Source organism: Oncorhynchus kisutch, linkage group LG12, assembly GCF_002021735.2.
Source record: "Oncorhynchus kisutch isolate 150728-3 linkage group LG12, Okis_V2, whole genome shotgun sequence".
Lineage (NCBI taxonomy): Eukaryota > Metazoa > Chordata > Actinopteri > Salmoniformes > Salmonidae > Oncorhynchus > Oncorhynchus kisutch.
In genome coordinates, this window is record NC_034185.2 from 29,458,181 (window position 1) to 29,485,788 (window position 27,608).

The window sequence follows — 27,608 nt, forward strand, 5'->3', positions numbered from 1 at the left end:
AGCTTGATGTTTTTAATAGAATAATGGGCAGATGTTGCACAATCCAGGTGTGGAAAGCTCTTAGACTTACCCAGAAAGACTCACAGCTGTAATCGCTGCCAAAGGTGAATCTAACATGTATTGACTCGGGGTTGAATACGTATCTAATAAGATATATTGGTTAAAAAAATTTTTTTTACAAGATTATTAAACAATGACAGTTTTGTATATATTGTTCACAAAAAACGACAATAAAAATCCGTTTTTAATAGCACTTTGTAACACAATGTGCAAGAAGTCAAGGGGTGTGTACTTTCTGACGGCACTATGTAATTCAAAATGTGTATTCTGTTGCTAGCGATATTCATAAAAACATTGAAATAACATTAGTAATTTTTAACTGCAATTTCAAAAATTATAATCAAGTTTTTGATGTTTTAGATATTTTTTTTAAATACGATTTTAATTCCATTCCAAGCATGGTTTTCTTCAATTCTAATTTTCAGTGGCACCTACTGCCAAGAGTATATACATTTGAGACATGAAGTCTTAACCAGGTGACAGCCTGAAAATGATATTTTCTGGGTTGACTACACTATATCTAGCTTTTCAAACAGAAATTTGCATCCTTTAGCACAAACTCCAAAAAGTTCTGGGACACTGTAACGTCCATGGAGAATAAGAGCACCTCCTAGCTGCCCACTGCACTTAGGCTAGGAAACACTGTCAACACTGATAAATCTGCAATAATTGAGAATTTCAATAATAATTTTTCTATGGCTGGCCATGCTTTCCATGTGGCTACCCCTGCCCCGGTAGCATAGCAGCACCCACCCGTAGCATGCTCTCCAGTAGGTATATTTCACTGGTCACCCCCAAAGCCAATTCCTCCTTCGGCCCCCTTTCCTTCCAGTTCTCTACTGTCTATGACTGGAACGAACTGCAAAAATCACTGAAGCTGGAGACTCACATCTCCCTCACTAGCTTTAAGCACCAGCTGTCAGAGCAGATCACTGCACCTGTACATAGCTCATATGTAAATAGCCCATCCAACTACCTCATCTCCATACTGTTATCTATTTATTTATTTTTGCTCCTTTGCACCCCAGTATGTCTACTTGCACACATCTTCTGCACATCTATCACTCCAGTGTTTAATTGCTATATTGTAATTATTTCGCCACTATGGCCTATTTATTGCCTTAGCTCTGTTATCCTACCTCATTTGCACACACACTATATAGACTTTTTCTACTGTATTATTGACTGTATGTTTGTTCCATGTGAAACTGTTGCACTGCTTTGCTTTATCTTGGCCAGGTCGCAGTTGTAAATGAGAACGTGTTCTCAACTAGCCTTCCGGGTTAAATAAAGGTTAAAAAATATATCTAACCACAAATTTGAAAAATTACAGCAATTCTTCTGGTCGCTAAAAAAGCTGTTAAATTCCTTATACAACCTGACCATGATGGCAGAAGATTACAATGTCTTATAATAATGCAACCAGTTTTCCAGCTGGACACTGTCTCTCTGCCTGTCTGACAGCCCGCCTAACTGGGTACCTCAGTCTGGGTAGAAGTTCTCCGATTTAAACATCGCTTCCTGAGGATCTCATTCAGTGGGTGTGGCAACCACTCTAGTCTAGGGCTATGTCCTAATTATTTTTCCTTCTTACCAAAGTGTTTTTGTTCAATTCCCTTCACTGATTTGCAGGAGAACTAGTGTAGACTAGTATAATAAATGTGGCGGAAACTCCCACTAGCCCGTGCATCCACTAATCCAATGCTTTTAGATTTGTGGGAAGTAGTGAATGAGTGCACACTTCAGGACAAAGCAGATTATTGTTATTGGGATATGTCTCCCTTGTAAAAGAGGTCTGCTGACCCAGTTGTTCCCAAACCGGGGTTTGTGGCGGTACTGCAAGGGGTCTGCTGACCCAGTTGTTCCCAAACCGGGGTTTGTGGCGGTACTGCAAGGGGTCTGCTGACCCAGTTGTTCCCAAACCGGGGTTTTGTGGCGGTACTGCAAGGGGTCTGCTGACCCAGTTGTTCCCAAACCGGGGTTTGTGGCGGTACTGCAAGGGTTCTGCTGACTCAGTTGTTCCCAAAACGGGGTTTGTGGCGGTACTGCAAGGGGTCTGCTGACCCAGTTGTTCCCAAACCGGGGTTTGTGGCGGTACTGCAAGGGGTCTGCTGACTCAGTTGTTCCCAAACCGGGGTTTGTGGCGGTACTGCAAGGGGTCTGCTGACTCAGTTGTTCCCAAACCGGGGTTTGTGGCGGTACTGCAAGGGGTCTGCTGCCAGAATGTTCTTTTTTTACATGTCATTTTTTTTGTTTAAATAAATATTGCTGGGAACTACAGATTTAACAGATTTGGCCAAGCGTTTTGTGAAATAAATTGAGGGTGAAAACTTTGCAATGTAATATAGATAATCTACAATATATGCTTCCCTTAGATGCACAACAGGGCCTGGGAGGCTCACAGGGATCCACAGTACTCTCATCATTGATCCAGTTTTCAACTCAATACTTCTTGTATGCCCTAAAAATGTTATTTTCAGTGTAAATGCACTGCAATTTTAGCTTTCAAACTGCTAAATTCTCACCATGCTCGGAGGTCCCTGATGAATTTGCTATAACAAAAGGGCTCCCAGGCCCAAATAGTTTGAAAACCCCTGTTCTGACCTCAATGGGACTTCCTGGATAAATAAAGGCAAAAAAATAGAATGCTTTTTTTTCAATTTTAGATGTGAACGACTGTGTGAGTAGCCCGTGTCGGAACGGAGGCACCTGCATCGATGGGGTCAACTCCTTCCAGTGCTTCTGTCCTGATGGGTGGGAGGGCCGGCTCTGTGACCTTAGTAAGTTAGCGCTCCTTTTTCTCCTCCTACTTTTTGTATCCTCCTGCTCCAATTATTTTTTCTTCCTACCCTTTCCCCCTGTCGTTCTTCTCCTACGCCTATCTTCTCATCTTCCTCGTCTTTCTCCTCTTCACCATACTACTCTTCCTCCCCTTTCTCCATCTTCCTTTCCCTCCCATTCACCTCCTCCTTATAACACAGCAATTGACATTTTATTTTCCTTTCCTTCCTTCCTCCTCAGATGTGAACGAGTGCAACCGTAACCCGTGTAAGAATGGTGGCTTCTGTGTGGATCTGGTCAACGACTTCTACTGCGAGTGTACCAACAACTGGAAGGGCAAGACCTGCCACTCCCGTAAGTGTGTGTAGGGCTCGACATTAACGCTTGCCCAGGGCAAGTTAAAAAGAATAAAATAAACATTCAGGCAAGCAGATTATAGATTTATGTTGAATGAATGGACAAGAAGAAAAAAATCTATCAAACAATTAGGCTACTCTGACTGAAAGCGGATCCAAGTGTCATCCAGATATTATTTTATGAAGCGGTTCCTAGCATCGTTCATAGGGTTGCAAAATTCTGGTTATCTTTCCAAAATCAACAACTCCCGGTTAGAAGATTCAGGAGAGAATAAGTAGGAAATTTGGAATTATGCTAAAATTAATCTAATTTTGCTACCTTAGTCACACAATACAATTCTCAATCATCCTTTTAGCCCATGGTGTTAAACCTTTTTGGGGGCGGGGGGGGGGGGGGGGGTGTAAATAAACTTGAGCTTTCTGACAAGTAAAAAATCTGTCCTACTTGTCTGAAGGACAAGTGGCTAAAAAAAGGTAATGTCAAGCCCTGCAGTGTCTGTGTGTACGCTAATCAGATGTGTTGAATGAAATGAATTGCATAATTTAAATTGAACAGACCGAGGTCTATTGGGTCTAAGCATCTTCGGTATGACATCTAAAATGTGTGCGCACACAGGTGAGAGTCAGTGTGACGCCAACACCTGCAGTAACGGGGGCACCTGCTATGACCACGGGGACGCTTTCCGCTGTGCCTGCCCCCCTGGGAGGGGCGGCAGTACCTGTAACACAGGTGAGGGGGGTGTGCTTTTATGCATTATTTGAATATCTCTGTTTGTATCCCCGCCTGTCTCGTCTCTATCGATTCAATGTATTCAGTCTGTATCATATCGTGTCTCACCACTTTATTATTATTTTTGTCGTTGTCCCTTCCACTCCAGCCAAGAACAGCATGTGTGTGTCCAGCCCCTGCTCCAACGGAGGCACCTGTGTGGGAGGCGGCGACTCCTTCACCTGCATCTGCAAAGAGGGCTGGGAGGGCCCCACCTGCTCCCAAAGTAAGTCATGGCTTAGATCCCACCGCTGCTACCAGTGTATCCCACTGCTGCCACCAGTGTCGCACAGAGGCTACGTCTTCACTTATTTGAAAGGAAATGACTGGTATGGTGGAAACTCCCCCCTAGGCCACACCACCAATCCAATGCTTTTAGATTTGTTTGAAGTAGTGAACGAGTGTACACTTCAAGATAAACAAAACCCAGAGTTTTTCTCAGCGCCTCAATCATACTCCTGCACATGTCCATGTAGATATGTCTATTTCAAGGGCCTCGTCCTGACTCGAATGCACTTATGCAACTTAAAGATTTTGACATTTTAGATTCATATATGTATTTTTTGAAAGCATGGTTTTCACTTTCTTATGACTTTATCTTGTATTTTTCTCCAGACACCAACGACTGTAACCCTCACCCCTGGTACGTGCATTTCCTCCTCTCCTCCCCCTTTGTCATGCCTTTTCTCTGTTTCGAACCTCCCTTTTGCTGTACAACAACCACCATGAATTGTCTCAACGCCCCCCCCAACTCGTAAAATACAGGAAAGATGTTCCTTAATCTGAAACCCAGCGTTGGTTTTAAATGAACGGGAGGGGACAATGGAGGCTCTGGGGGCCTTAAATGAGTCCCCCCACCTCCCCCATATAGGAACAACGGGGGAGCAACCTCTCCTCCACCTCCCCTTCTCTTCTCCTCCCCTCCATTCTTCACTGCTGACCTAGAGAGCACAAGGAGGGGAAGGAGGCTTGAAGGGGTTGGATTGAGGAGTGGGGGGGTAGATATTAGCATTTGAAAGGTGTGTATTGATGAGCAGAATTTAGCCTTTGTGACTTGGATCCCAACACACACACTTGCACTCTCTCCCCTCTTTGCTGTTATGTGTGAGATGAGTCAAGACGGGTACGCTCTGTTTTGGCCTATCTAACCTCATGCTCACTGTTCTCACACTTTTTCTTACCTCTTTTTCCGTCCCTCGATCTTTACAGCTACAACGGTGGTATCTGTGTGGACGGTGTCAACTGGTTTCGATGCGAGTGTGCCCCCGGGTTCGCCGGACCGGACTGTCGTATCAGTAAGTCACAGTACGGTTATCCAAAGCATCTTGGAGCAAACACGCTGCTCATTGAAATGTCCAGTGTAGCAGGCCTTTGACTCTCACACACCAATGCTACCCGAGCTGTCGGACACCACAAACGTAACCATGACAATGACAGAAAGAACAGGGGGGCGACACGTCCCTTTGACCTATTGGGGAGTAGAGGTCATCCTTCCTCTTTTCCTCCCTCGGCGCGCACGCACACACGTACATACTCTCACACACACGCAAACTATCTTTCTGTCTTTCAGGCACACGCACGCACATAAACTGAGTAGATTAATTATTCACTGACCCTGACATTTCTATCTCCTCTCTCGCCTTTGTCAGATGACTAGTGGTTGTCTTTCATTCAGACTTTTACAGTTTTTCTCACACTGGCTAGGCGAAAGATCAGATGCTCTTCTAACATTGTGGCATATTAGACATCCAAATAACCAAGAAACTGTTAGAATTTAGTCAGCGTTAAAGAGCGACTGCCCCTAAAAAGCATCTTCTCGTTTTGAAAACTGCCAATGTGGCATAAATATGAGTCCAACATTTATTATAGTGTCAAAATGGACTACAAAGTGTAAATAGGAGCATTTTGGTCATAAAGTCAGATTTATGAGATGATAGGAAAACATTGTATATCATGGAATGAAGGGAGGGCACTGTAACATTTTTCCTTTGGTTGGGTTTATTTTAGTCCTGCCCACGGATGATAGGTCCCAAATGATCATCAATTCAATCTAATAGTAATGCCCATGGTTAATTTTGTTTGACATTCGATATCCCTATGGGGCTGGTTGGGGACAATCAGTCAATTACCCCATGTACATGCGACAATATTTTAAAGTCAATTGCTCCAAATTTCAATTACTTAAGCATTTAATGAGACGACTTAAATATGTCCAACATGTTAATATTGTTTAGTTTACATTGTGTAATTTATTGACTCTCCCTAACTATCCTCAGATGGGATTTCCAATATCAAACCAATTTTGCCATGGTTGAACTGCAACCAGCTGAAGATAATTGGCGAAAGAAGTTGGCTAGCACTAGCTAGCCAATGCGACTAAGATTCAAGACTTGGTTAAACTGTCAAGTTATCTAGAATGGTGAATGACTGGGTACTGTTTTTGCAAAGGGAATGTACAAACGCATACCACATCCGAACACACACACACAAGAGATCCCCACGTTAAAATCCCCCCAACACAACTTGGCTTCAGTCATGGCCTTTGAATTTCTTAATGACCAAGCCAGAAAAATGACTCATTGCCCGCCCAAATATTTTTATATTCTTAATTCCTTTACTTTAGATGTGTGTATTGTTAGGTATTACTGCACTGTTGGAGCTAGAAAGACAATCATTTCGCTACACCCGCAATAACATCTGCTAAACACATGTACAGTTGAAGTCAGAAGTTTACATTTAAAATCAGTTTTTCACAATTCCTTGGACATTTAATCCAAGTTAAAATTCCCTGTTTTAGGTCAGTTAGATCGCCACTTTATTTTAAGAATGTGAAATGTCAGAATAATTGTAGTGATTTTTATTTCTTTCATCACATTCTCAGTGGGTCTGAAGTTTACATACACTCAATTAGTATTTGTTAGCATTGCCTTTTTCAATTGTTTATCTTGCGTCAAATGTTTGGGTAGCCTTCCACAAGCTTCCCACAATAAATTAGGTGAATTTTGGCCGATTCCTCCTAACAGAGCTGGTGTAACTGAGTCAGATTTGTAGGCCTCCTTGCTCGCACATGCCTTTTCAGTTCTGCCCACACATTTTCTATAGGATTGAGGTCAGGGCTTTGTGATGGCCACTCCAATACCTTGACTTTGTTGTCCTTAAGCCATTTTGCCACAACTTTTGAAGTATTCTTTGGGGTATTTGTCTATTTGGAAGACCCATTTGCAACCAAGCTTTAACTTCCTGACTGTCTTGAGATTTTGCTTCAATATATCCACATAATTTACCTCCCTCACGATGCCATCTATTTTGTGAAGAGCACCAGTCCCTCCTGTAGCAAAGCACCCCACAACATGATGCTGCCACCCCCGTGCTTCACGGTTGGGATGGTGCTCTTCGGCTTGCAAGCCTCCCCCTTTTTCCTCCAAACATAACGATGGTCATGATGGCCAAACAGTTCTATTTTTGTTTCATCAGACCAGAGAACATTTCTCCAAAAAGTACCATCTTTGTCCCTATGTGCAGTTGCAAACCGTAGCTTTTTTTTATGGCGGTTTTGAAGCAGTGGCTTCTTCCTTGCTGAGCGGCCTTTCAGATTATGTCGATATTGAACTTGTTTTACTGTGGATATAGATACTTTTGTACCTGTTTCCTCCAGCATTTTCACAAGGTCCTTTGCTGCTGTTCTGGGATTGATTTGCACTTTTCACACAAGTACATTCATCTCTAGGAGACAACGTGTCTCCTTCCTTTTCAGTATGGCTGCGTGGTCCCATGATGTTTATAACTTGTTTACAACTTGCCAAAACTATAGGTTGTTAACAATACATTTGTGGAGAGGTTGAAAAATGTGTTTAATGACTCCAACCTAAGTGTATGTAAACTTATGACTTCAACTGTATATGACAAATAAAATGATTTGATTTATTTCAGCCTCCTTTTAACCGTCCTTTAAAAGTGCCTTGTCTCAATGATACGAAGCCACCTAAAATCGGCCAACGTCAAAACAATGTTGAATTTGTCGGCACTAATCTCTTATGGACAGACCTATGTAAACAGATCTTCACATATCTTCATTGTAAAGAGTTTAAACAGTTTAAACATGCTTGTTCAATGAACCATAAACAATTAATGAACATGCACCTGTGGAACAGTCGTTAAGACACTAACAGCTTACAGGTAGGCAATTGAGGTCATAGTTATGACAACTTAGGACACTGAAGGACACACCTTTCTACTGACTTTGAAAAACACCAAAAGAAAGATGCCCAGGTTCCCTGCTCATCTGTGTGAACGTGCCTTTGGCATGCTGCAAGGAGGCATGTGGACTACAGATGTGGCCAGGGCAATAAATTGCCATGTCTGTACTGTGCAATGCCTAAGACAGCACTACAGGGAGACAGGACGGACAGCTGATGGTCCTCGCAGTGGCAGACCACGTAACAACACTTGCACAGGATCGGTACATCCGAACATCACAACTGTGGAACAGGTACAGGATGGCAACAACTGCTCGAATTAACACCAGGACTGCACAATCCCTCCATCAGTTCTCAAACTGTCCGTAATAGGCAGAGAGAAGCTTGACTGAGGGCTAGTAGGCCTGTTGTAAGGCAGGTCCTCACCAGACATCTCCGGCAACAACGTCGCCTATGGGCACAAACCCACTGTCGCTGGACCAGACAGGACTGGCAAAAAGTGCCCTTCACTGACGAGTCGCAGTTTTGTCTCACCAGGGGTGATGGTCGGATTCACGTTTATCATTGAAGGAATGAGCATTACACAGAGTCCTGTACTCTGCAGTGGGATCAATTTTGGAGGTGGAGGGTCCGTCATGTTCTGGGGCGGTGTCGCAGCATCATCGGACTGAGCTTGTTGTCATTGCAGGCAATCGCAATGCTGTGCGTTACAGGCAAGACATCCTCCTCCCTCATGTGGTATCCTTCCTGCAGGCTCATCCTGACATGACCCTCCAGCATGACAATGCCACCAGCCATACTACTCGTTCTGTGCGTGATTTCGTGCAAGACAGGAATGTCAGTGTTCTGCCATGGCCAGCGATGTGCCTTGATCTCAATCCCATTGAGCACGTCTGGGACCTGTTGGATCGGAGGGTGAGGGCTAGGGCCATCCCCCCCCCCAGAAATGTCTGGGAACTTGCAGGTGCCTTGGTGGGAGAGTGGGGTAACATCTCACCGCAAGAACTGTCATATCTGATGCAGTCCATGAGGAGGAGCTGCACTGCAGTACTTAATGCAGCTGGTGGCCACCCCAGATACTAGAGGTCGACGGATTATGATTTTAACGCCGATACCGATTATTAGAGGACCAAAAAAGCCAATACCGATTTTAATCGGCCAGTGTCTTTTTTTCTCTTTTTTTTTGTGTAATAATGACAATTACAACAATACTGAATTAACTTATTTTAACTTTTCCCCCTCACTATTATAGTATTATTTGAATCCCTGCTGATTTTGTACGTTTGCCCACTGACAAAGAAATGATCAGTTTATCATTTTAATGGTAGGTTTATTTGAACAGTGAAAGACAGAATAACAACAAAAAAATCCAGAAAAACACATGTCAAAAATGTTAAGTTGATTTGCATTTTAATGTGGGAAATAAGTATTTGACCCCTCTGCAAAACATGACATAGTACTTGGTGGCAAAACCCTTGTTGGCAATCAGAGGTCAGACGTTTCTTGTAGTTGGCCACCAGGTTTGCACACCTCAGGGGGGATTTTGCCCCACTCCTCTTTGCAGATCTTCTCCACGTCATTAAGGTTTCGAGGCTGACGTCTGGCAACTTGATCCTTCAGCTCCCTCCACAGATTTTCTATGGGATTAAGGTCTGGAGACTGGCTAGGCCACTCCAGGACCTTAATGCGTTTCTTCTTGAGCCACTCCTTTGTTGCCTTGGCCGTGTGTTTTGGGTCATTGTCATGCTGGAATACCCATCCACGACCCATGTAATGCCCTGGCTGAAGGAAGGATGTTCTTGGGTCATAGGCAGCATTCCTCCTCCTCCAAACACTGTCAGTTGAGTTGATACCAAAGAGCTCCATTTTGATCTCATCTGACCACAACACTTTCACCCAGTTGTCCTCTGAATCATTCAGATGTTCATTGGCAAACTTCAGACGGGTCTGTATATGTGCTTTCTTGAGCAGGGGAACCTTGCATGCGCTGCAGGGTTTCAGTCCTTCACGGTGTAGTGAGTCACCAAGAAAACAATTAGTAACAATGGTCCCAGCCTCCTTGATCATTGACAAGATCATCCCGTGTAGTTCTGGGATGATTCCTCACCGTTCTCATGATCATTGCAACTCCACTAGGTGAGCTCTTGCATGGAGCCCCAGGCCGAGGGAGATTGACAGTTCTTTTGTTTATTCCATTTACGAATAATCGCACAAACTGTTGTCACCTTCTCACCTAGCTGCTTGGCGATGGTCTTGTAGCCCATTCAAGCCTTGTGTAGGTCTACAGTCTTTTCCCTGATATCCTTGGAGAGCTCTTTGGTCTTGGCCATGGTGGAGAGTTTGGAATCTGATTGATTGCTTTTGTGGAAAGGTGTCTTTTATACAGGTAACACCTGGGAGCCAGAAATCTTTCTGATTGAGAGGGGCTCAAATACTTATTTCCCTCATTAAAATGCAAATGAATTTATAACATTTTTGACATGCGTTTTTCTGGATTTTTGTGTTATTCTGTCTCACTGTTCAAATAAACCTACCATTAAAATTATAGACGGATCATTTCTTTGTCAGTGGGCAAACGTACAAAATCAGCAGGGGATCAAATATTTTTTCCCCCTCACTTGTACATCAATAAAATCAATTTAGCCTCAAATAATGAAACGCGTTCAATTTGGTTTAAATAATGCAAAAAAAAGTGTTGGAGTAGAAAGTAAAAATGCAATATGTGCCATGTACGAAAGCTAACGTTTAAGTTCCTTGCTCAGAACATGAAAACATATGAAAGCTGGTGGTTCCTTTTAACATGAGTCTTCAATATTCCCAGGTAAGAAGTTTTAGGTTGTAGTTATGCTAGGAATATTGCTCTCTATACGATCTGTATTTCATATACCTTTGACTATTGGATGTTCATTTAGGCACTTTAGTGTTGCCAGTGTAACAGTATAGCTTTCATCCCTCTCCTCGCCGCTACCTGGGCTCGAACCAGGAATACATTGACAACAGCCACCCTCAAAGCAGTGTTACCCATGCAGAGCAATGGGAACAACCACTCCAAGTCTCAGAGCGAGTGACGTTTGAAACGCTATTAGCGCGCACTCTAACACCAGCGTTCTCGTGAGTTGATAGGCTTGAAGTCATACAGTTAATATTGCCTGCTAACCTTTTAGCTAAATATGCAGGTTTAAAAATATATACTTCTAAGAAAGGCATTGATGTCTATGGTTAGATACACGTTGGAGCAACGACAGTCCTTTTTCGCGAATGCGCACTGCATCGATTATATGCAACGCAGGAAACGCTAGATAAACTAGTAATATCATCAACCATGTGTAGTTATAACTAGTGATTATGGTTGATTGTTAACCCACTGTTCCTAGGCAGTCATTGAAAATAAGAATGTGTTCTGCTAGCTAGGAGCAATACTTATTTTCCACCATGATTTGCAAATAAATTAATAAAAAATCCTACAATGTGATTTTCTGGATTTTTTTTCCCCCCTCATTTTGTCTGTCATAGTTGAAGTGTACCTATGATGAAAATTACAGGCCTCATCTTTTTAAGTGGGAGAACTTTCACAATTGGTGGCTGACTAAATACTTTTTTGCCCCACTGTACATGCCTCCCCACCGGATACCATGGTTCAATCGTTCTCCATCCTTCCTCTTCCCATCTGTTTCATGCCTGTCTAAGAAAGCATAAAAACACTTCTGTAAAGCCTCCCTAGTGGAACAGTGGTCTGAGGCAGTGCTTGAGGTGTCACTATAGACCCGGGTTCGATCCCAGGCTGTGTCACACCCGGCCGTAACCTGGACACATAGGGTTGCGCACAATTGGCAAAGCTTCGTCTGGGTTAGTGGAGGGTTTAGCTGGGGAGGCTTTACTTGGCTCATCGTGCTCTAGTGACTCCTTGTGGCAGTCCGGGCGCCTGCAGGCTGATTTCGGTCAGCAGTAGAACGTTGTTTCCTCCGACACATTGGTGCAGCTGGCTTCCGGGTTTAGTGGGCGAATGTTAAAAAGCCCTGTTTCGCTGGTCATGTTTTGGAGGACAAATGACTCGCGCTTCGCCTCTCCCGAGCCCGTTCGGGAGTTGCAGCAAAGATGCGTAAGATCATAATTGGATCACAATTGCATATCAACGAAAAGGGGGGGAAATCCCCCAAATAATTACTTCTATTATTATTATAATCTCCCTTCCTCATCTTCTCTCTTCTCGTTCAGATCTAGATGAGTGCCAGTCGTCTCCCTGCGCGTACGGTGCCACCTGCGTGGATGAGATCAACGGCTTCCGCTGCGTCTGCCCACTGGGGCGAACGGGCCCACAGTGCCAAGAGTGTGAGTCTCACTCCCCCCTCGTGATGCGCACACACATGCGCCGACGAGGATGAGTGTCACTTCATTAGAGAATCAAGACCTTCATGTCTTGTTATGGCAACATGCTCTTACTGTCTGCCTAGACACAATTGACCTTAGCCTCTGAGGTTTCAGTTGATTGACAGCAGTATGTTACTGTGTGTGTGCGCGTTTGTAGTTATCGGTATCGGGAAGAGCTGCCACTATGCCGGCCTGCAGTTCCTTCATGGCAGTCGATGGGAAGAGGAGTGCAACAACTGCCACTGTGTCGATGGCAAAGTGGAGTGTACCAAGGTGAGTGTACACTCGCACCTAATTCACACACCACACACTCACTCGTAATAAATTAAACTAATTGGGACTTCAATATCTGGAGCGTACAACACTGAAACGGGGCCTCTTATTGGTCCAGAGGCTTGTGGTTGACCCCTCCCTCTGACCTTTGACCCCCACAGGTCCTCTGCGGACGGCGGCTGTGCCTTCTCCCAGGGTCATCAAAGTCAACGGGTGAGGAATGTGCCCAGGCGGGCCCAGGTGGGCGTGAGTGCCAGGAGCACAACTACCTCGCCTGCTTCTCGCCCCCCTGCCATCGTTGGGGGGTGTGCTCATCCTCCTCCGGCAGTGGTGAGCCCGCACCCCACGACCACACCAAGTGCCAGCCCAACAGTGGGCACCTGGACAACAGCTGTGCCCGCATCACGCTCATCTTCAACCGGGCCAAAGTGCCAGTGGTGAGTGTATTATCTTTGTACACACCGATGTTTGATGTTATCACATAGAATGGAAGTACCAGCTTTACAGGAAGCACTGTGGTGCAAGTTGCTTTCCTCCTACATTCACAAACTGTATCTATGTGTAATCTCCAGGGCACGACGGTGGAGAACATCTGTTCAGAGCTGAGATACCTGCCTGCCACCCGTTCCCTGGCCAAAGACCACGCCCTCCTTGTGCTCTGTGACCTCTCCTACACCAATCAGGATGCTGTAGAAGTTGCCATAGTAAGTCCGCTCCTCTGGCTAGCCAATCAAAATCAATTCCTCATCTTGGACTTCCGCCATTAGGGACAAATCCTGACTGCAGGTTGTTGTTCTTTTCCGACATTCTGGTAAATCATGCGTTGATGTCAATAGAAGATTCATGCCGGGCGCGCAACTTTGGTTTTTGAAGTGAGGGGGACAACTTGGCTTGGTCTGATGGTCCTCCCAGTTTTTGGGGCATCTAATGCTCATTTCCTGAATTTCTATGCGATCTATTATGATGCATGGCCCTTCTAGCCATCTCTATTTAGAACAAAAAAGCAGAAATGCCACAGTCATCAAGCTAGATGAGAGATCATTATTAAATATGAGAGAGAGCAGAGAGAGCTTGCAAAGTGCTGTTATACTTTCCAGGTCTATGCCCAAACGGTTCGAGCTTCTAATTTTAAAAAATGAATCTCTCCAGAAATGTCTCTCACTGTTGCTGCCTGTTATTATAGACACCCCTCAGCTCCCAGCTGTGCCCTGGACACCATATGTGAATTGATTGCCCCCCCATCTATCTTCAGAGTTCGTTCTGTTAGGTGACCTAAACAGGGATATGCTTAACACCCCAAGCAAGATGCCCTCAATCTCAAATAAATTATGAAGGAACCTACCAGGTACAACCCTAAATCTGTAAACATGGGCACTCTCATAGATATTATCCTGACCAACTTACCCTCCAAATACACCTCTGCTGTTTTAAATCAGGATCTCCGTGATCACTGACTCATTGCCTGCATCCGCTATGGGTCTGCGGTCAAATGACCACCCCTCATCACTTCTGCGAGCAGGCCTTTCTAATTAAACTCATCCCGTCAGTCAAGGATACCTGGTCGCTTTTTAAAAGTTATTTTAAACATCCTGTGGCGGACTCCAATAACATTGAATAGTCCCCCCCGATATGCAACTGTTCAGGGAAGTCAGGAATACACACAGTCAGTCAGGAAATCCAAGGCTAGCTTTTTCAAACAGAAATTTGCTTCCTGTAGCTCCAACTCCAAAAAGTTTTTGGACACCGTAAAGTCCATAGAGATCACGAGCACCTCCTCCCAGCTGCCCACTGCACTGAGGCTAGGTAACACTGTTACCACCGATAAATCCATGTTGATCGAATATTTCAATAAGCATTCCTCTACGGCTGGCCATGCTTTCCTCCTGGCTACCCCAACCCCGGCCAACAGCTCCGCAACCCCAGCAACTACTTGCCCGAGCCTCCCCAGCTTCTCCGTCACTCAAATTCAGATAGAAGATGTTCTGAAAGAGCTGCAAAACCTGGACCCGTACAAATCAGCTGGGCTAGACAATCTGGACCTTCTCTTTTTAAAATGATCCGCCACCATTGTTGCAACCCCTATTTACCAGTCTGTTCAGCCGTCTTCATCGACCTGGCCAAGGCTTTCGACTCTGTCAATCACTGTATTCTTATCGGCAGACTCAATAGCCTTGGTTTCTCAAATGACTGCCTCGCCTGGTTTACCAACTACTTCTCTGATAGAGTTCAGTGTGTCAAATCGGAGGGCCTGTTGTCCGGACCTCTGGCAGTCTCTATGGGGATACCACAGGGTTAAATTCTCAGGCCAACTCTTTTCTCTGTGTATATCAACAATGTCGCTCTTGCTGCGGTGGATTCCCTGATCCACCTCTACGCAGACGACACCATTCTGTTTTCATCTGGCTCTTCTTTGGACACTGTTAACTAACCTCCAAACGAGCTTCAATACCATACAACACTCCTTCCGTGGCCTCCATCCGCTCTTAAACGCTAGTAAAATTAAATTGGATGTGGTCTATCACAGTGCCATCTGTACCAAAGCTCCTTATACTACCCACCTGTATGCTCTAGTCGGTTGGCCCTCGCTACATATTCGTCGCCAGACCCACTGGCTCCAGGTCATCTATAAGTCTATGCTAGGTAAAGCTCTGCCTTCTCAGCTCACTGATCACGATAACGACACCCACCTGTAGCATGCGCTCCAGCATGTTTTTCTCACTGGTCATCCCTAAAGCCAAAACCTACTTTGGCCACCTGCCAGTGACTAGAACGAATTGCAAAAATCGCTGAAGCTGGAGACTTACAATTTCCCTCACTAACTTTAAACATCAGCTATCTGAGCAGCTAACCGATCGCTGTACGTAGTTCATCTGTAAATAGCCCACCCAATCTACCTACCTCATCCCCATATTGTTTTTATTTACTTTGCTGCTCTTTTGCACACCAGTATCACTGCTTACATACCATCTGCTCATCTATCGCTCCAGTGTTAATCTGCTAAATTGTAATTCCTTTGCTACTATGGCCTATTTATTGCCGTAACACCTCATGCCATTTGCACATACTGTATACAGGCTCTTTTTATCTATTGTGTTATTTATTATTCCATGTTCCATTATTCCATGTGTAACTATTGTTTGTCACACTGCTTTGCTTTATCTTGGCCAGGATGCAGTTGTAAATGAGAACTTGTTCTCAGCTAGCTTACCTGGATAAAGGTGAAATAAAAACATAAAAAAATATATTTTTTAAGTAATTAAACTGAACTAGATCAATGATAATTCAATAATCAGTATTGTGTTGCTCCTTTAACCAATTGCATCACAAGTGAACAGTTCTTACAAATAAAGCATGAAGACCTAACTTTTGATTGTCTTTATGACATCCTCTATCAAATTTCAGCCAACCCGAGCCGCGTGCACGCCGACCCTCACCAGTCTAGTCAATAACTCGACTCTCTCCCCAACAACTTTGTCTTTTTTTGGGGCTTTATTAAGGGAAGGGTTTGGAAAAAGTTTAATAAAAACACACATTAACACACAAACAGTATATCCTCCATATAATTCATATCATAGACCTTAATAATACTGTAAAGCTCTTTTAATTGCACACACTATAGCTGAGTCACCCCGTCCTGCCCCTAGGGGTCCATGGCCCTGCAGCACCCCAACCCCATTTAGCTCTAGGATATTAGTGAAACATGAATTATTGGTTTCAGGTGTGTTAGGCCAAGGCCAGAGTGACTACCATCAGTACAGCAGATCCCCAGAGCCAGGACTGAGCAGCACAGAAGCTAGGGATTCACTAAATAGCTGTCTTTCCTGACATTGGCATGTTTTCAATACAGACTCCTTTTGTTGTACAGTATTGCATATAAAGCATCAGACCTTATGAAAGTTGCACAGTATACCCTTAATCTTGTAATCAATCAAATCTAGTGATAAATAACTTGACATTTCTGCTATACATTGTGGGAGGATAACCAACCTTACACTTAATGGCAAAGCATTTCTTAGCCGCTATGAATGCTAGGATACAGTTTCTTCTGATAAGTCTCCAGTATCAGCATTTCCAAGCATACAAAAACCGGGACAATCTGTAGACATGCTGAGATAAAAGAACATTGTTTTTGCCAGAATTCAGCCAGCCATCACAACACCATAATATATGCAAATATGTCCCCTTTTTGTGTTTTTTACATCCAGCAGAATTACATTTCTGAGTGTATGATATTCAGTTTAACTGGCATATAGTACGTTCTATGTCTTAAACTGCAGTAATTGTAATCTGAGATTATATGAGCATGACTCGGCATTCTAACATCTGTATACATTCATCAATAGTGTCTCCCAGGTCTTCCTCACATTTTTGTTTTACATATTTACATATACTCCCTTAAAATAGTTTTAATCTTTGAAGCATCTTGCTTGTCCAGTGTTTGCTGCACTGAGATGAGCGTAGTGGTTTCGTAATTTGATTCAGGTATAGTGTGAATGAGGCAAAAATAATAGCTAAAGTTAGTGAGCTAGCTAACGAAACATCAAATTTACTTTGGTTGAAACGGGACAAAACAAAAGGTTTTAAGACATTTCAATACACACAGCTGTTACACTGCGACCTGACAGATAGTTCAGCTCAAGCTAAACTCTAGCTGTCTGTGGTAGCTAGCTATTAGTTAATTCACGTCAGTCGAGAGGGGATGAAATATTTGCTAATGTAACATGTCCGTTATACTACTAGCTCAGCACTGGGAATAAAAAAAAAAGTTATCTCTAACAGCAGTTACCTTGACAGCTAGATCAGTCAACTAAAAAGTAGCCAGTTTCTGCTCTGCTTACTTTTACATCTTGAGAAAAAGCGCAACACAGACAGCAGCTGCCTCTGTTCATCTCTCCAGTGCTGGTCCTATACACCAGCCTTTCAGAAGCTTTGCCTTCATGCAGCCTGTCCGTGCACACTGGTATCAGTGTGATCCTAAATCCAGACAGCCTACCCGACCGCTCTGAGTTGTCCACATGGTACTAAAGCACACCGGTGCAGCTTTTTGTATCACAGTGCAATGATAAAACTGGGAGGGATAAAAAATGCAATTTCAGAATGTAGGGGTGGTCCATGTCTGTCCCCAGTGAAAGGTAAGCCCCTGAATGAATGCGAGAAGCTAGTTAGATTCAATCATCTGCATAAAGTGCCCACCTGTTGAAGAAACAAAGTTGGCTACATTCAATGGAATAGATGCGATACTCATTGACACCCTCCAAAGCACTGAGGTGGCTTATTAAGGGGCTCGTGGTTTGGAACTAGCTAATTACAACTGTTCATCCGTTATATCATTGGCGCTGTGCAGGCAGGCTATGTTTGACAGTGGGTACAGGAAATGCATTGCCAGCATGTAAAGTTGGAGCCTCAACCCTTTGATACAAAATTTACCTATCTTTTCTGTTTTATGGTCGGTCATAAACTAACAAACGGAAATCAGATTTCCTTCCATGCGGCTCAGATCTCCTTGATATTCCAAATTGGCGCACCACGTCCTTAAATATCACTGCCTGGTCTCTAATCGGATTCCCTTAAATACATTTGGGAATACCAGGTGGGGCAGGAAGATTTTTCCCACACTGTTGGGGATGCAGGGAAAGGGTTTGAATTGATCAATCAATACCATTTTTATTTCGGAGGGCTTGTCACAATGCTTCTCAAAGTTGTAAATTGTGTCTTTTGGAGTGATTCCACACAAATAAAAGTTCATTTCAATCGAGCCAACTCTGAAGAGCTAAGCACCATCACGTATATGTGAATTAAAATTCGGAGCATGTTTGTTGGTTGTAATTCTCCTAGAGAATCTGATGGTCTCAAATCACAAGTCAATAACCACAGAACAGGGGGCCTTCCCAAAGCATACTTGTTTGTGCCCACGTGGCAAGGAAACACATGCAATGTTGAATTTGATGAAATGCAGGCCATATAATAATTTGGTTTCCCCTCCATTAAAATGTTTTGGTTAACTCTGCAATGCATCTGACTTGGTGGAGACTTGGGCTGTGTCACTCTTTACTCATTCAGTTTAGAAGAGACCCGGGGCTCTTTTTTTATTCCACTGGCGTGTATTTCTTAACACCAGTAGTCCTATTGTCAATCTTATGAGACTCTTTTCAACATTATTAGAAAGACTAAGGTCTTGGGTTGAAATGGGTTCCCTTTTATCATGATGGCTTATTCCAAAATGGGAGTTATTACCTCTCAAACACTGTCAACTTGAATAAATCAATGTGGCCTACAGTCTTAGAAATAGCCAGGCTATTGTGATTTTGATATAACAAAATTTTATATTTTGTAACTAACTTGTTATAGAATGTCCATCTGAGCATAAAGGCTTTGATTCTAATTTCCACATTGCTTTCCCTAGCTCTCGTGTTCCTCCTTTCAACAGTTAATGAATATCCTACTCCCATAATTCAAACAAAAAAATTACCCATTTACCCACAGGTAGATTGCAAGAGGTAAAGTAGTCACACATTTTAATCTTATTAGGCTACACAGCAACCCCTAGATTGGGTGTAACAGACTGAACTATACTGTGAAAAACAACCAAGTTAGGGAAGTATTCAGACCCCTTGACTTTTTACACATTTTGTTAAGTTACAGCCTTATTCTAAAATATATATTTTTTTTAATACTCAAATCTACACACACTACCCCATAATGACGAAGCGAAAACAGGTTTTAGGATTTTTTGCAAATGTATTAAAAATTTAAAACGTATTTACGTAAGTATTTAGACCCTTTGCTATGAGACTTGAAATTGAGCGCAGGTACATCCTGTTTCCATTGATTATCCTTGATGTTTCTACAACTTTATTGGAGTCCACCTGTGGTCATTTCAATTGATTGGACATGATTTGGAAAGGCACACCCCTGTCTATATAAGGTCCCACAGTTGACAGTGCATGTCAGAGAAAAAACCAAGCCATGAGATCAAAGGAGTTGTGTCGAGACACAGCTCTGGGGAAGGGTACCAAAAAAATCTCTGCAGCATTGAAGGTCCCCCAAGACCACAGCGGCCTCCATTATTCTTAAATGGAATAAGTTTGGAACCACCAAGATCCTTCCTAGTGCTGGCCACCTGCCCAAACTGAGCAGTCGGGGGAGAAGTGCCATGATCAGGGAGTTGACCAAGAACCCAATGGTCACTTACAGAGCTCCAGAGTTCCTCTGTGGAAATGGGAGAACCTTCCAGAAGGACAACCATCTCTGCAGCACTCCACCAATTATGCCTTTATGGTAGAGTGGCCAGACGGAAGCCACTCCTTTGTAAAAGACACATGACAGCCCTCTTGGAGTGTGCCAAATGGCACCTAAAGACACTGACCATGAGCAACAAGTTTCTCTGATCTGATGAAACAAAGATTCGATCTCTTTGGCCTGAATGCCAAGCGTCACGTCTGGAGGAAACCTGGTATCATGCTTTGGGGATGTTTTTCAGCGGCAGAGACTGGGAGACTAGTCAGGATTGAGGCAAGGATGAACAGAGCAAAGTACAGAGACCCTTGCTCCAGAGTGCTCAGGACCTCAGACAGGGGTGACTGTTCACCTTCCAACAGGACAATCACCCTGACACAGCCAATACAACGCAGGAGTGGCTTCGAGACAAGTCTCTGATTTGTCCTTTAGTGTCCCAGGCAGAGCCTGGACTTGAACCTGATCGAACATCTCTGGAGAGACCTGAAAATAGCTGAACAGCAACGCTCCCCGTCCAACCTGACAGAGCTTGAGAGGATCTGCAGAGAACAACAGGAGAAACTCCCCAAATACTGGTATGCCAAGCTTTTAGCGTCATACCCAAGAAGACTTGAGGCTGTAATCGCTGCCAAAGCTGCTTCACCAAAGTACTAAGGCTCTGAATACTTATTGTATGTAAATGTGATTTTTCAGTTATATAAAAAATGTATTGCAAAAATGTCAAACTGCTTTTACTTTGTCATTTTGGGGTATTGTGTGTAGATTGATGAGGGGAAAAAATAAATAGAATAAGGCTGTAACGTAACAAAATGTGTAAAGTCAATGAGTTTCCGACTGCACTGTAGTATCCCTTTCAAACTACCTACTTCACCGTGCCGTTAACATACAGTCAATAATACAGTAGAACAAAATTAAAGTCTATATACAGTGAGTGCAAATGAGGTAAGTTAAGGAAATAAATAGGCCATGGTGGCGAAGTAATTACAATATAGCAATTAAACACTGGAATGGTAGATCGGCAGAAGATGAATGTGCAGGTAGAGATACTGGGGTGCAAAGGAGCAAAATAAATAAATAAGTACCAGTATCGGGATGAGGTAGGTAGATAGATGGGCTGTTTACAGATAGGCTAAGTACAGGTGCAGTGATCTGTAAAATGCTCTGACAGCTGGTGCTTAAAGCTAGTGAGGGAGATGTGAGTCTCCAGCTTCAGAGATTTTTGCAATTCGTTCCAATCATGGGCGGCAGAGAACTGGAAGGAAATACGACCAAAGGAGGAATTGGCTTTGGGGGTGACCAGTGAGATACCTGCTGGAGCGCGTGCTACGAGTGGGTACTGCTATGGTGACCAGTGAGCTGAGATAAGGCGGGGCTTTACCTAGCAGAGACTTATAGATAACCTGTAGCCAGTGGGTTTGGCGACGAGGATGAAGCGAGGGCCAGCCAACGAGAGCGTACAGGTCGCAATGGTGGGTAGTGTATGAGGCTTTGGTGACAAAACGGATGGCACTGTGATAGACTGCATCCAGTTTGTTGAGTAGAGTGTTGGAGGCTATTTTATAGATGACATCACCGAAGTCGAGGATCGATAGGATGGTCAGATTTACGAGGGTATGTTTGGCAGCATGAGTGAAGGATGCTTTGTTGCGAAATAGGAAGCCGATTCTAGATTTAATTTTGTATTGGAGATGCTTAATGTGAGTCTGGAAGGAGAGTTTACAGTCCAACCAGACACCCAGGAGTAGTGATGCTGGACGGGCGAGCAGGTGCGGGCAGCGATCGATTTGAAAAGCATGCATTTAGTTTTACTTGCGTTTAAGAGCAGTTGGAGGAGAGTTGTATGGCATTGAAGCTCGTCTGGAGGTTAGTTAACAGTGTCCATGGAGGGGCCAGAAGTATACCGAATGGTGTCATCTGCGTAGAGGTGGATCAGAGAATCACCAGCAGCAAGAGCAACATTGATGTATACAGAAAAGAGTCGGCCCGAGAATTTAACCCTGTGGGACACCCATAGACTGTCAGAGGTCCAGACAACAGACCTTCCGATTTGACACACGGAACTCTGTCCGAGAAGTAGTTGGTAAACCAGGCGAGGCAATCATTTGAGAAACCAAGGCTGTCGAATCTGCCAATAAGAATGTTGTGATTGACAGTCTAAACTCTTGGCCAGGTCTATGAATACGGCTGCACAGTAATGTCTCTTATCGATGGCGGTTATGTCGTTTAGAACCTTGAGCTTGGCTGAGGTGCACCCATGACCAGCTCTGAAACCAGATTGCATAGTGGAGAAGGTATGGTGGGATTCGAAATGGTCAGTAATCTGTTTAACTAGGCTTTCGAATACCTTAAAGACAGGGTAGGATAGATATAGGTCTGTAGCAGTTTGAGTCTAGTGTCTCCCCCTTTGAAGAGGGGGATGACCGCGGCAGCTTTCCAATCTTCTTGAATCTCAGACGATATGAAAGAGGTTGAACAGGCTAATAATAGGGGTTGCAACAATTTCGGCAGATAATTTTAGAAAGAGATGGTCCAGATTGTCTAGCCCAGCTGATTTGTAGGGTTCCAGATTTTGCAGCTCTTTCAGAACATCGGCTATCTGGATTTGGGTAAAGGAGAAATAGTGGGGGCTTTGGCGGGTTGCTGTGGAGGGTGCCGGCCAGTTGACCGGGGTAGGGGTAGCCATGTGGAAAGCATGGCCAGCCGTAGAGATGCTTATTGAAATTCTCAATTATAGCGGATTTATCGGTGGTGACAATGTTTCCTAGCCTCAGAGCAGTGAGGGTTGGTCAGATTTGGTCATTTATTTACATGATCAGAAAGTGCACATTCTAAGGTTTCTAAACCACCAGCAGGCGCCTACAAGCTTTCAAAAAGGAGAGTGCTTGGGCTCTGTTTGAGAATCACTTTTTTGTTGCATGGGCTCTGTTTTTAAAAATATCACTTGAACTTCTGATTTCATTTGCATGGCGCAGCCATGTAGCCTATAGGCATAGACCAGTAACATAACTGAACTCAATATTCTATTCTTTAAAATGTTTCTTAGAACCTGCCTAATATGAAGTAAAAAAGGCTTTTCTTTGATGGTGTATATTCAGTGGATTTATTAAAATAGATGCCCATCCACATCGGCCCAGTGTGATGGTGTGATCAGTGGCTGGTGATGAATCAATCAATACATTGTTGCTCTGAACGCACAGGACAGGCAGAGATGCGCCCATTCAAAAATACCATCCAAATATCCTGCCACCCCCCGGCCCCCTTTTTCCCGCATCGTTGGCGCCACCATTCGAACTGGTCTGAATTGCTAGTTGGGTTGGGGGTATACCAATGAGTTGGGTCTGGGGTTGTTGTAACTGATTCTGATGGTTGTCTATTGTATTTAATTTGAGCTTAAAGGCCATGGAACAATTCTCTGATTGTATTGGGATAAAGAGTGGGCATTGTCTGGTAACAACTGTGCTGCCTGGAGCTGTATGCATGGAAATGTGTGTTGGTGGGGTTACTGTTAAGGTGAGGGGTTTATTATTAATGAAATTGGGGGCATGTGTTTTGGTGGTTTGTGTAAGAGGTTCTTATGATCATTAACCATGTTACGGTTTTTGGGTGATTTTAATGTGCCTTGCATTAAATGATTCGTTTCACTACCCATTACACGTGTGCACACACAGCTTCGTAGACTTAACGACACGCACAGATACAGGATGATGACACTCAAGGAGTTTAATCCTGTAAATAAAATGCCACACACACGTCCTCTTTCCTTTTCTCACCCCTTCCCCCTTTCTTTACTGTTTTCCAGTCGTTCCAGCCGGATGAGCAGCCTGACCACAGTCTGATCCAAGAGGCGGCCAGCACCATTGTTGGCACGCTGTCTAAGCGTCACAACAGCACAGTCATGCTGGCTGTCATTGAGGTCAAAGTGGAAACGCAGGTCATGCCCCCCACAGTGGGTAAGTAAAATGCCTGAGGTTGACCCCCAGGGCTATGTTGTAGTCCTTCAATTCCTCATTTGAGGCGCTGTCTTCCTAAAGGCACTAAGTTTACCTGCTGAAGCCAATTGATTTTATAGCCGCGGTCATAAATCGTGTCAGTGGCCGTCACCCCACTTCTCAAAAACAGGGCTTAAAAACCCCTGCGTGTTACCTTAATGGGGTGACTCACTAACAACCTCAGTCTGCACACTTCAACGTGTAGTGCATCCGTGTACAGTATTAAATGTAATGAGTCCTTAAGATGACCAACTGCACGTAGGGAGAATGGTATTTCATCCTTGCATTCTAACTTGGCTGCCTCAGCTCTACTTAAAGATGTATTATTCAGAAATCGCTCCGCTAATTTCTGTTTGCTAAAATTTGAATAATTTGCTTAATTTCAGTTGACGTGACAAAACAAGCAAGTATTGGTTAAAGCATCATTGTACCATCTAAACTGTTTGAACTGAAAGTGAAAGACGCAAAAACAAAACTTGAGCACGGGAAGCATATAAATAGATCAGGTCTACCAATTCATAGACTTCCTTTAATGAGAATGACAGATCTATAACTCACATTTCTATATGAATTTGGTCGAGTTGCCCAAAACGTTACATATTGCAGCTTTATAATTTTGCTGTGTTTTATGTTGAGCAATCCATTTGAACCCAGTTTCTTTTCTCTCTTTCTGTATTTCCCTCTTTCTCTTGGTGGCGTAGACTACCTTGTGCCCATTCTGTGTGTGGTCTTCTGTGTACTCTGGCTCTTCTGCATCATTGTGTGCGTGTGGTGGACACGCAAGCGGAGAAAAGAGCGTGAGAGGGTGCGCGGCCCCATCGACGAGAGCGTCAACAACCAGTGGGAGCCCCTGCAGCCCGTTGGAGGACGTCAACAACAACCGCAGCTCAAAGACAACAATGAGGCCCAACAGGAGCGCAAAAAGCTCATGGGCTCCCCCTACAGGATGCGTGATGGAGGGGAGGAAGAGGAGGAGGAGGAGACAGAGGGAGAGATGGAGTTCGAGGAGGAGGACGTAGAAGCGGAAGCAGGCAAGGGGCCCGTCTGTAAGTACTCTAAAACCGGAGTGCAGTCCAAAGGGGATGTGATCTGCACTTTGCAGAGTTTGCCCTTAAAAACACCCATCCGGACCACCACCAAAGACAACCTCTGGAAAAATGTCAACGCCTCCCTGGCTGTCAAAGACCATTTTGTATGAACAAACAGGACTCTGAAACGGACTCACTCCACAGCCCTGACCGAGGAAAGATGGGGAGGATCCTATATATTGTACTATTAAAAGAGCGGCTTTTCAGTTATTTTGCTGTCTGTAATGATTTGTTTTGGGGAGGGGGGGGGGGTGATAACACGAGGAGGGCGTTTTCTTTTTTATGTACAGATGAAGCATAATTGTATTACTTTTGAACGAGGAAAAGTGAGGCCTCGCCTTTGTTTGAATTGTACTGTTAAAATGAGCGAAGATAAAGTCCAAAATGGAGGGGGGGGGGAATAACCTGTATAAAGACTTTGTTTGTTGATTGTGATTTTGTTTAATTGTGAGTGGGCCCTTTTGGTTGTGACAGAGACTGGGGGGAGGGCTTTTCGGGGGACTCGGTTGACCACTGCAACAGAGGTTACTGCGGCAACCCACCCATCTCTTTCTTTGCCTGGCGTGCCCGTCTGCAGCCGTCCCGCGCCAGCCTTACCAAGAGCACAGCCTCGGGGGAAAGAAACCCCTGTGCCTACTATGTGGCCTTCACATTTTTTCGGTTTTCACATCTCTTGGTTTTCTAGGCTGAAAGCTCTGTTTAAAGCATTGCAGTATTTGAGTTGGTAGCAAGTGCCTTTCTATGAGCTCTGTAATACTCCATACTACAGCCGAGGTTCCCGAGTCTCGCTGCCCAGTTTGACCCCAATGATTACCACTCAAAGGGATAGGTGTGTATCCAGAGAGTCCGCCCTCATAGCAACACCATTTCAAAGGTATTCGATTAAAAAAACTAGAAATCTGTACATAGGTGTATATAATAAAGGAGTCGCTGTGTATATTTGAATTTAGTAACTTAAAGACAATTCACTTTTTTTTATTTTTTTTTACAATGCCATTCCTTTTATTTATGCCAGTTCAAAGGAGAATATACAGCGTCCCACAGTCAAGAGCATTTGCATTAAGGTGCCCCTTATAAAGGACTTATGACGGGTTGCAAGTAGTTCATTAACTCTTGTTATTTCCTTTTAAACATATGTTATACATCCTCAATCCACATTTACAGGGTAGTGGTTGTAATGTATTGAATGGTGACTGTTGTTTTAGTGCTTGCCGGATAGTGAGCAAATGGGTGAAATCATAATATACCCAGATCTGCTCCTGATTATTACAGGTGCCACCAAATCATCCAGGGAAATGTAACTGTGATGCCCAGGGTTCTAGATAATGTCTGATGGGAACCAGGGTCTGTGAAGGATTGATAACAGCCCTCTATTTGGCGAGCACTACCACAATGATTTATGAACAATATTTTGGTATTCAATACTGCCCATTTGTATACTAGTGTAAAAACTCCCCAAGTTGTAAAGCCTTTATAGAGGGTTCCTTAATGTAAAGTTATATTTATCTAATCAACGGTCATCTTTTTGTTGGTTTGTTTATTAAGGAAAGTATCTCTTAAAAATTGTGTGGTGTATCGTGGCGTGTTTTGTTCGCCTCAGTAAAGCTCTCTCTTCCCTGTTTCACTCTGCTGTCAATGGAGTTTTCTGGGAAAATAGCGATGGACGTTCCTAACCTGTGGCAAGACTAGTTTGTCAAACCATGTGAAAAATACTGTATTGTTCGCATCTGCTTTTAGCCTGCTCTGGTTCAAGGCTTCAATGAAGGGAACACATTTTGCTTTGATAATGCAGTTGTGTTTTGAGGTACCAACTCAATCCAAAAGGATTTACCTCAGAAGTTGGCAAATTACAGATGTTTTCTTTTGTTTTTCTGTTCTCTTTTGCCCTTCAAATTCATGTTAACGTCTCAAACAGCCATGTTTCCTCATGGCACACAGCAAAATAAAGAATTTAAAACTCCTACCTGGTAAAGTGAATGTTGGGTATGCTTAATGGCGAGGATTGTGGCAAATGGAAGGGGGGAGGGCAGGTTTGACTTTTTTTTTCTTTGTTTTTGTACAAAAGAAAAAAAGTTATTTGGATAATTTTGTCATTTGTTAAAAATTATTGGTTAATAAATAATTTGGATTTATTTTCTCAGTCCCAAGACCCCAGCAAAAATCGTCTTTTCATTTATCTGACTTTCATTTTTCTGCATGTCCAGCCCTTATATTTAGCCTCGGAAAGAGGTTTTACCCAGAAGTCTGTAGGACAAACAATGTTTAAAAGCACAGCATTGTGGTGGTACTCATTGGTTTAAAGCATTTTATACACTACTGGTATGCAAGAGGGGAGAATGAATCAGAAGTTTTTCCGACCAGTGCTGACATGGCATTCACCGAAGTATATCTTCCACAGCTGAATGTTAATCAAATTCTGTCTTTTGTTAATAAATATGAGGATCAACATTAAGTGATTTCAGTTCCCCATTAGCTCCATAATTGGACAACTG

The 27,608-nt window shown here is 43.6% G+C and overlaps 1 protein-coding gene across 3 annotated transcripts in view; it reads left to right on the top strand.

Moving 5' to 3' along the window:
• jag2b (jagged canonical Notch ligand 2b) overlaps positions 1–27,077 on the top strand; it is a 102,984-nt gene extending 75,907 nt beyond the window's left edge. For all 3 annotated transcript variants that reach the window (XM_020496698.2, XM_020496699.2, XM_031837352.1), the window contains 12 exons: positions 2,727–2,840; positions 3,082–3,195; positions 3,814–3,927; positions 4,076–4,192; positions 4,582–4,609; positions 5,176–5,261; positions 12,378–12,491; positions 12,688–12,803; positions 12,965–13,240; positions 13,376–13,507; positions 23,839–23,989; positions 24,730–27,077. In XM_020496698.2, the coding sequence (XP_020352287.1) occupies positions 2,727–2,840; positions 3,082–3,195; positions 3,814–3,927; positions 4,076–4,192; positions 4,582–4,609; positions 5,176–5,261; positions 12,378–12,491; positions 12,688–12,803; positions 12,965–13,240; positions 13,376–13,507; positions 23,839–23,989; positions 24,730–25,226 (1,859 nt within the window). In that variant the 3' untranslated portion in view covers positions 25,227–27,077. The remainder of the gene's footprint in view (positions 1–2,726; positions 2,841–3,081; positions 3,196–3,813; positions 3,928–4,075; positions 4,193–4,581; positions 4,610–5,175; positions 5,262–12,377; positions 12,492–12,687; positions 12,804–12,964; positions 13,241–13,375; positions 13,508–23,838; positions 23,990–24,729) is intronic.
• Positions 27,078–27,608: the final 531 nt, after the last annotated feature.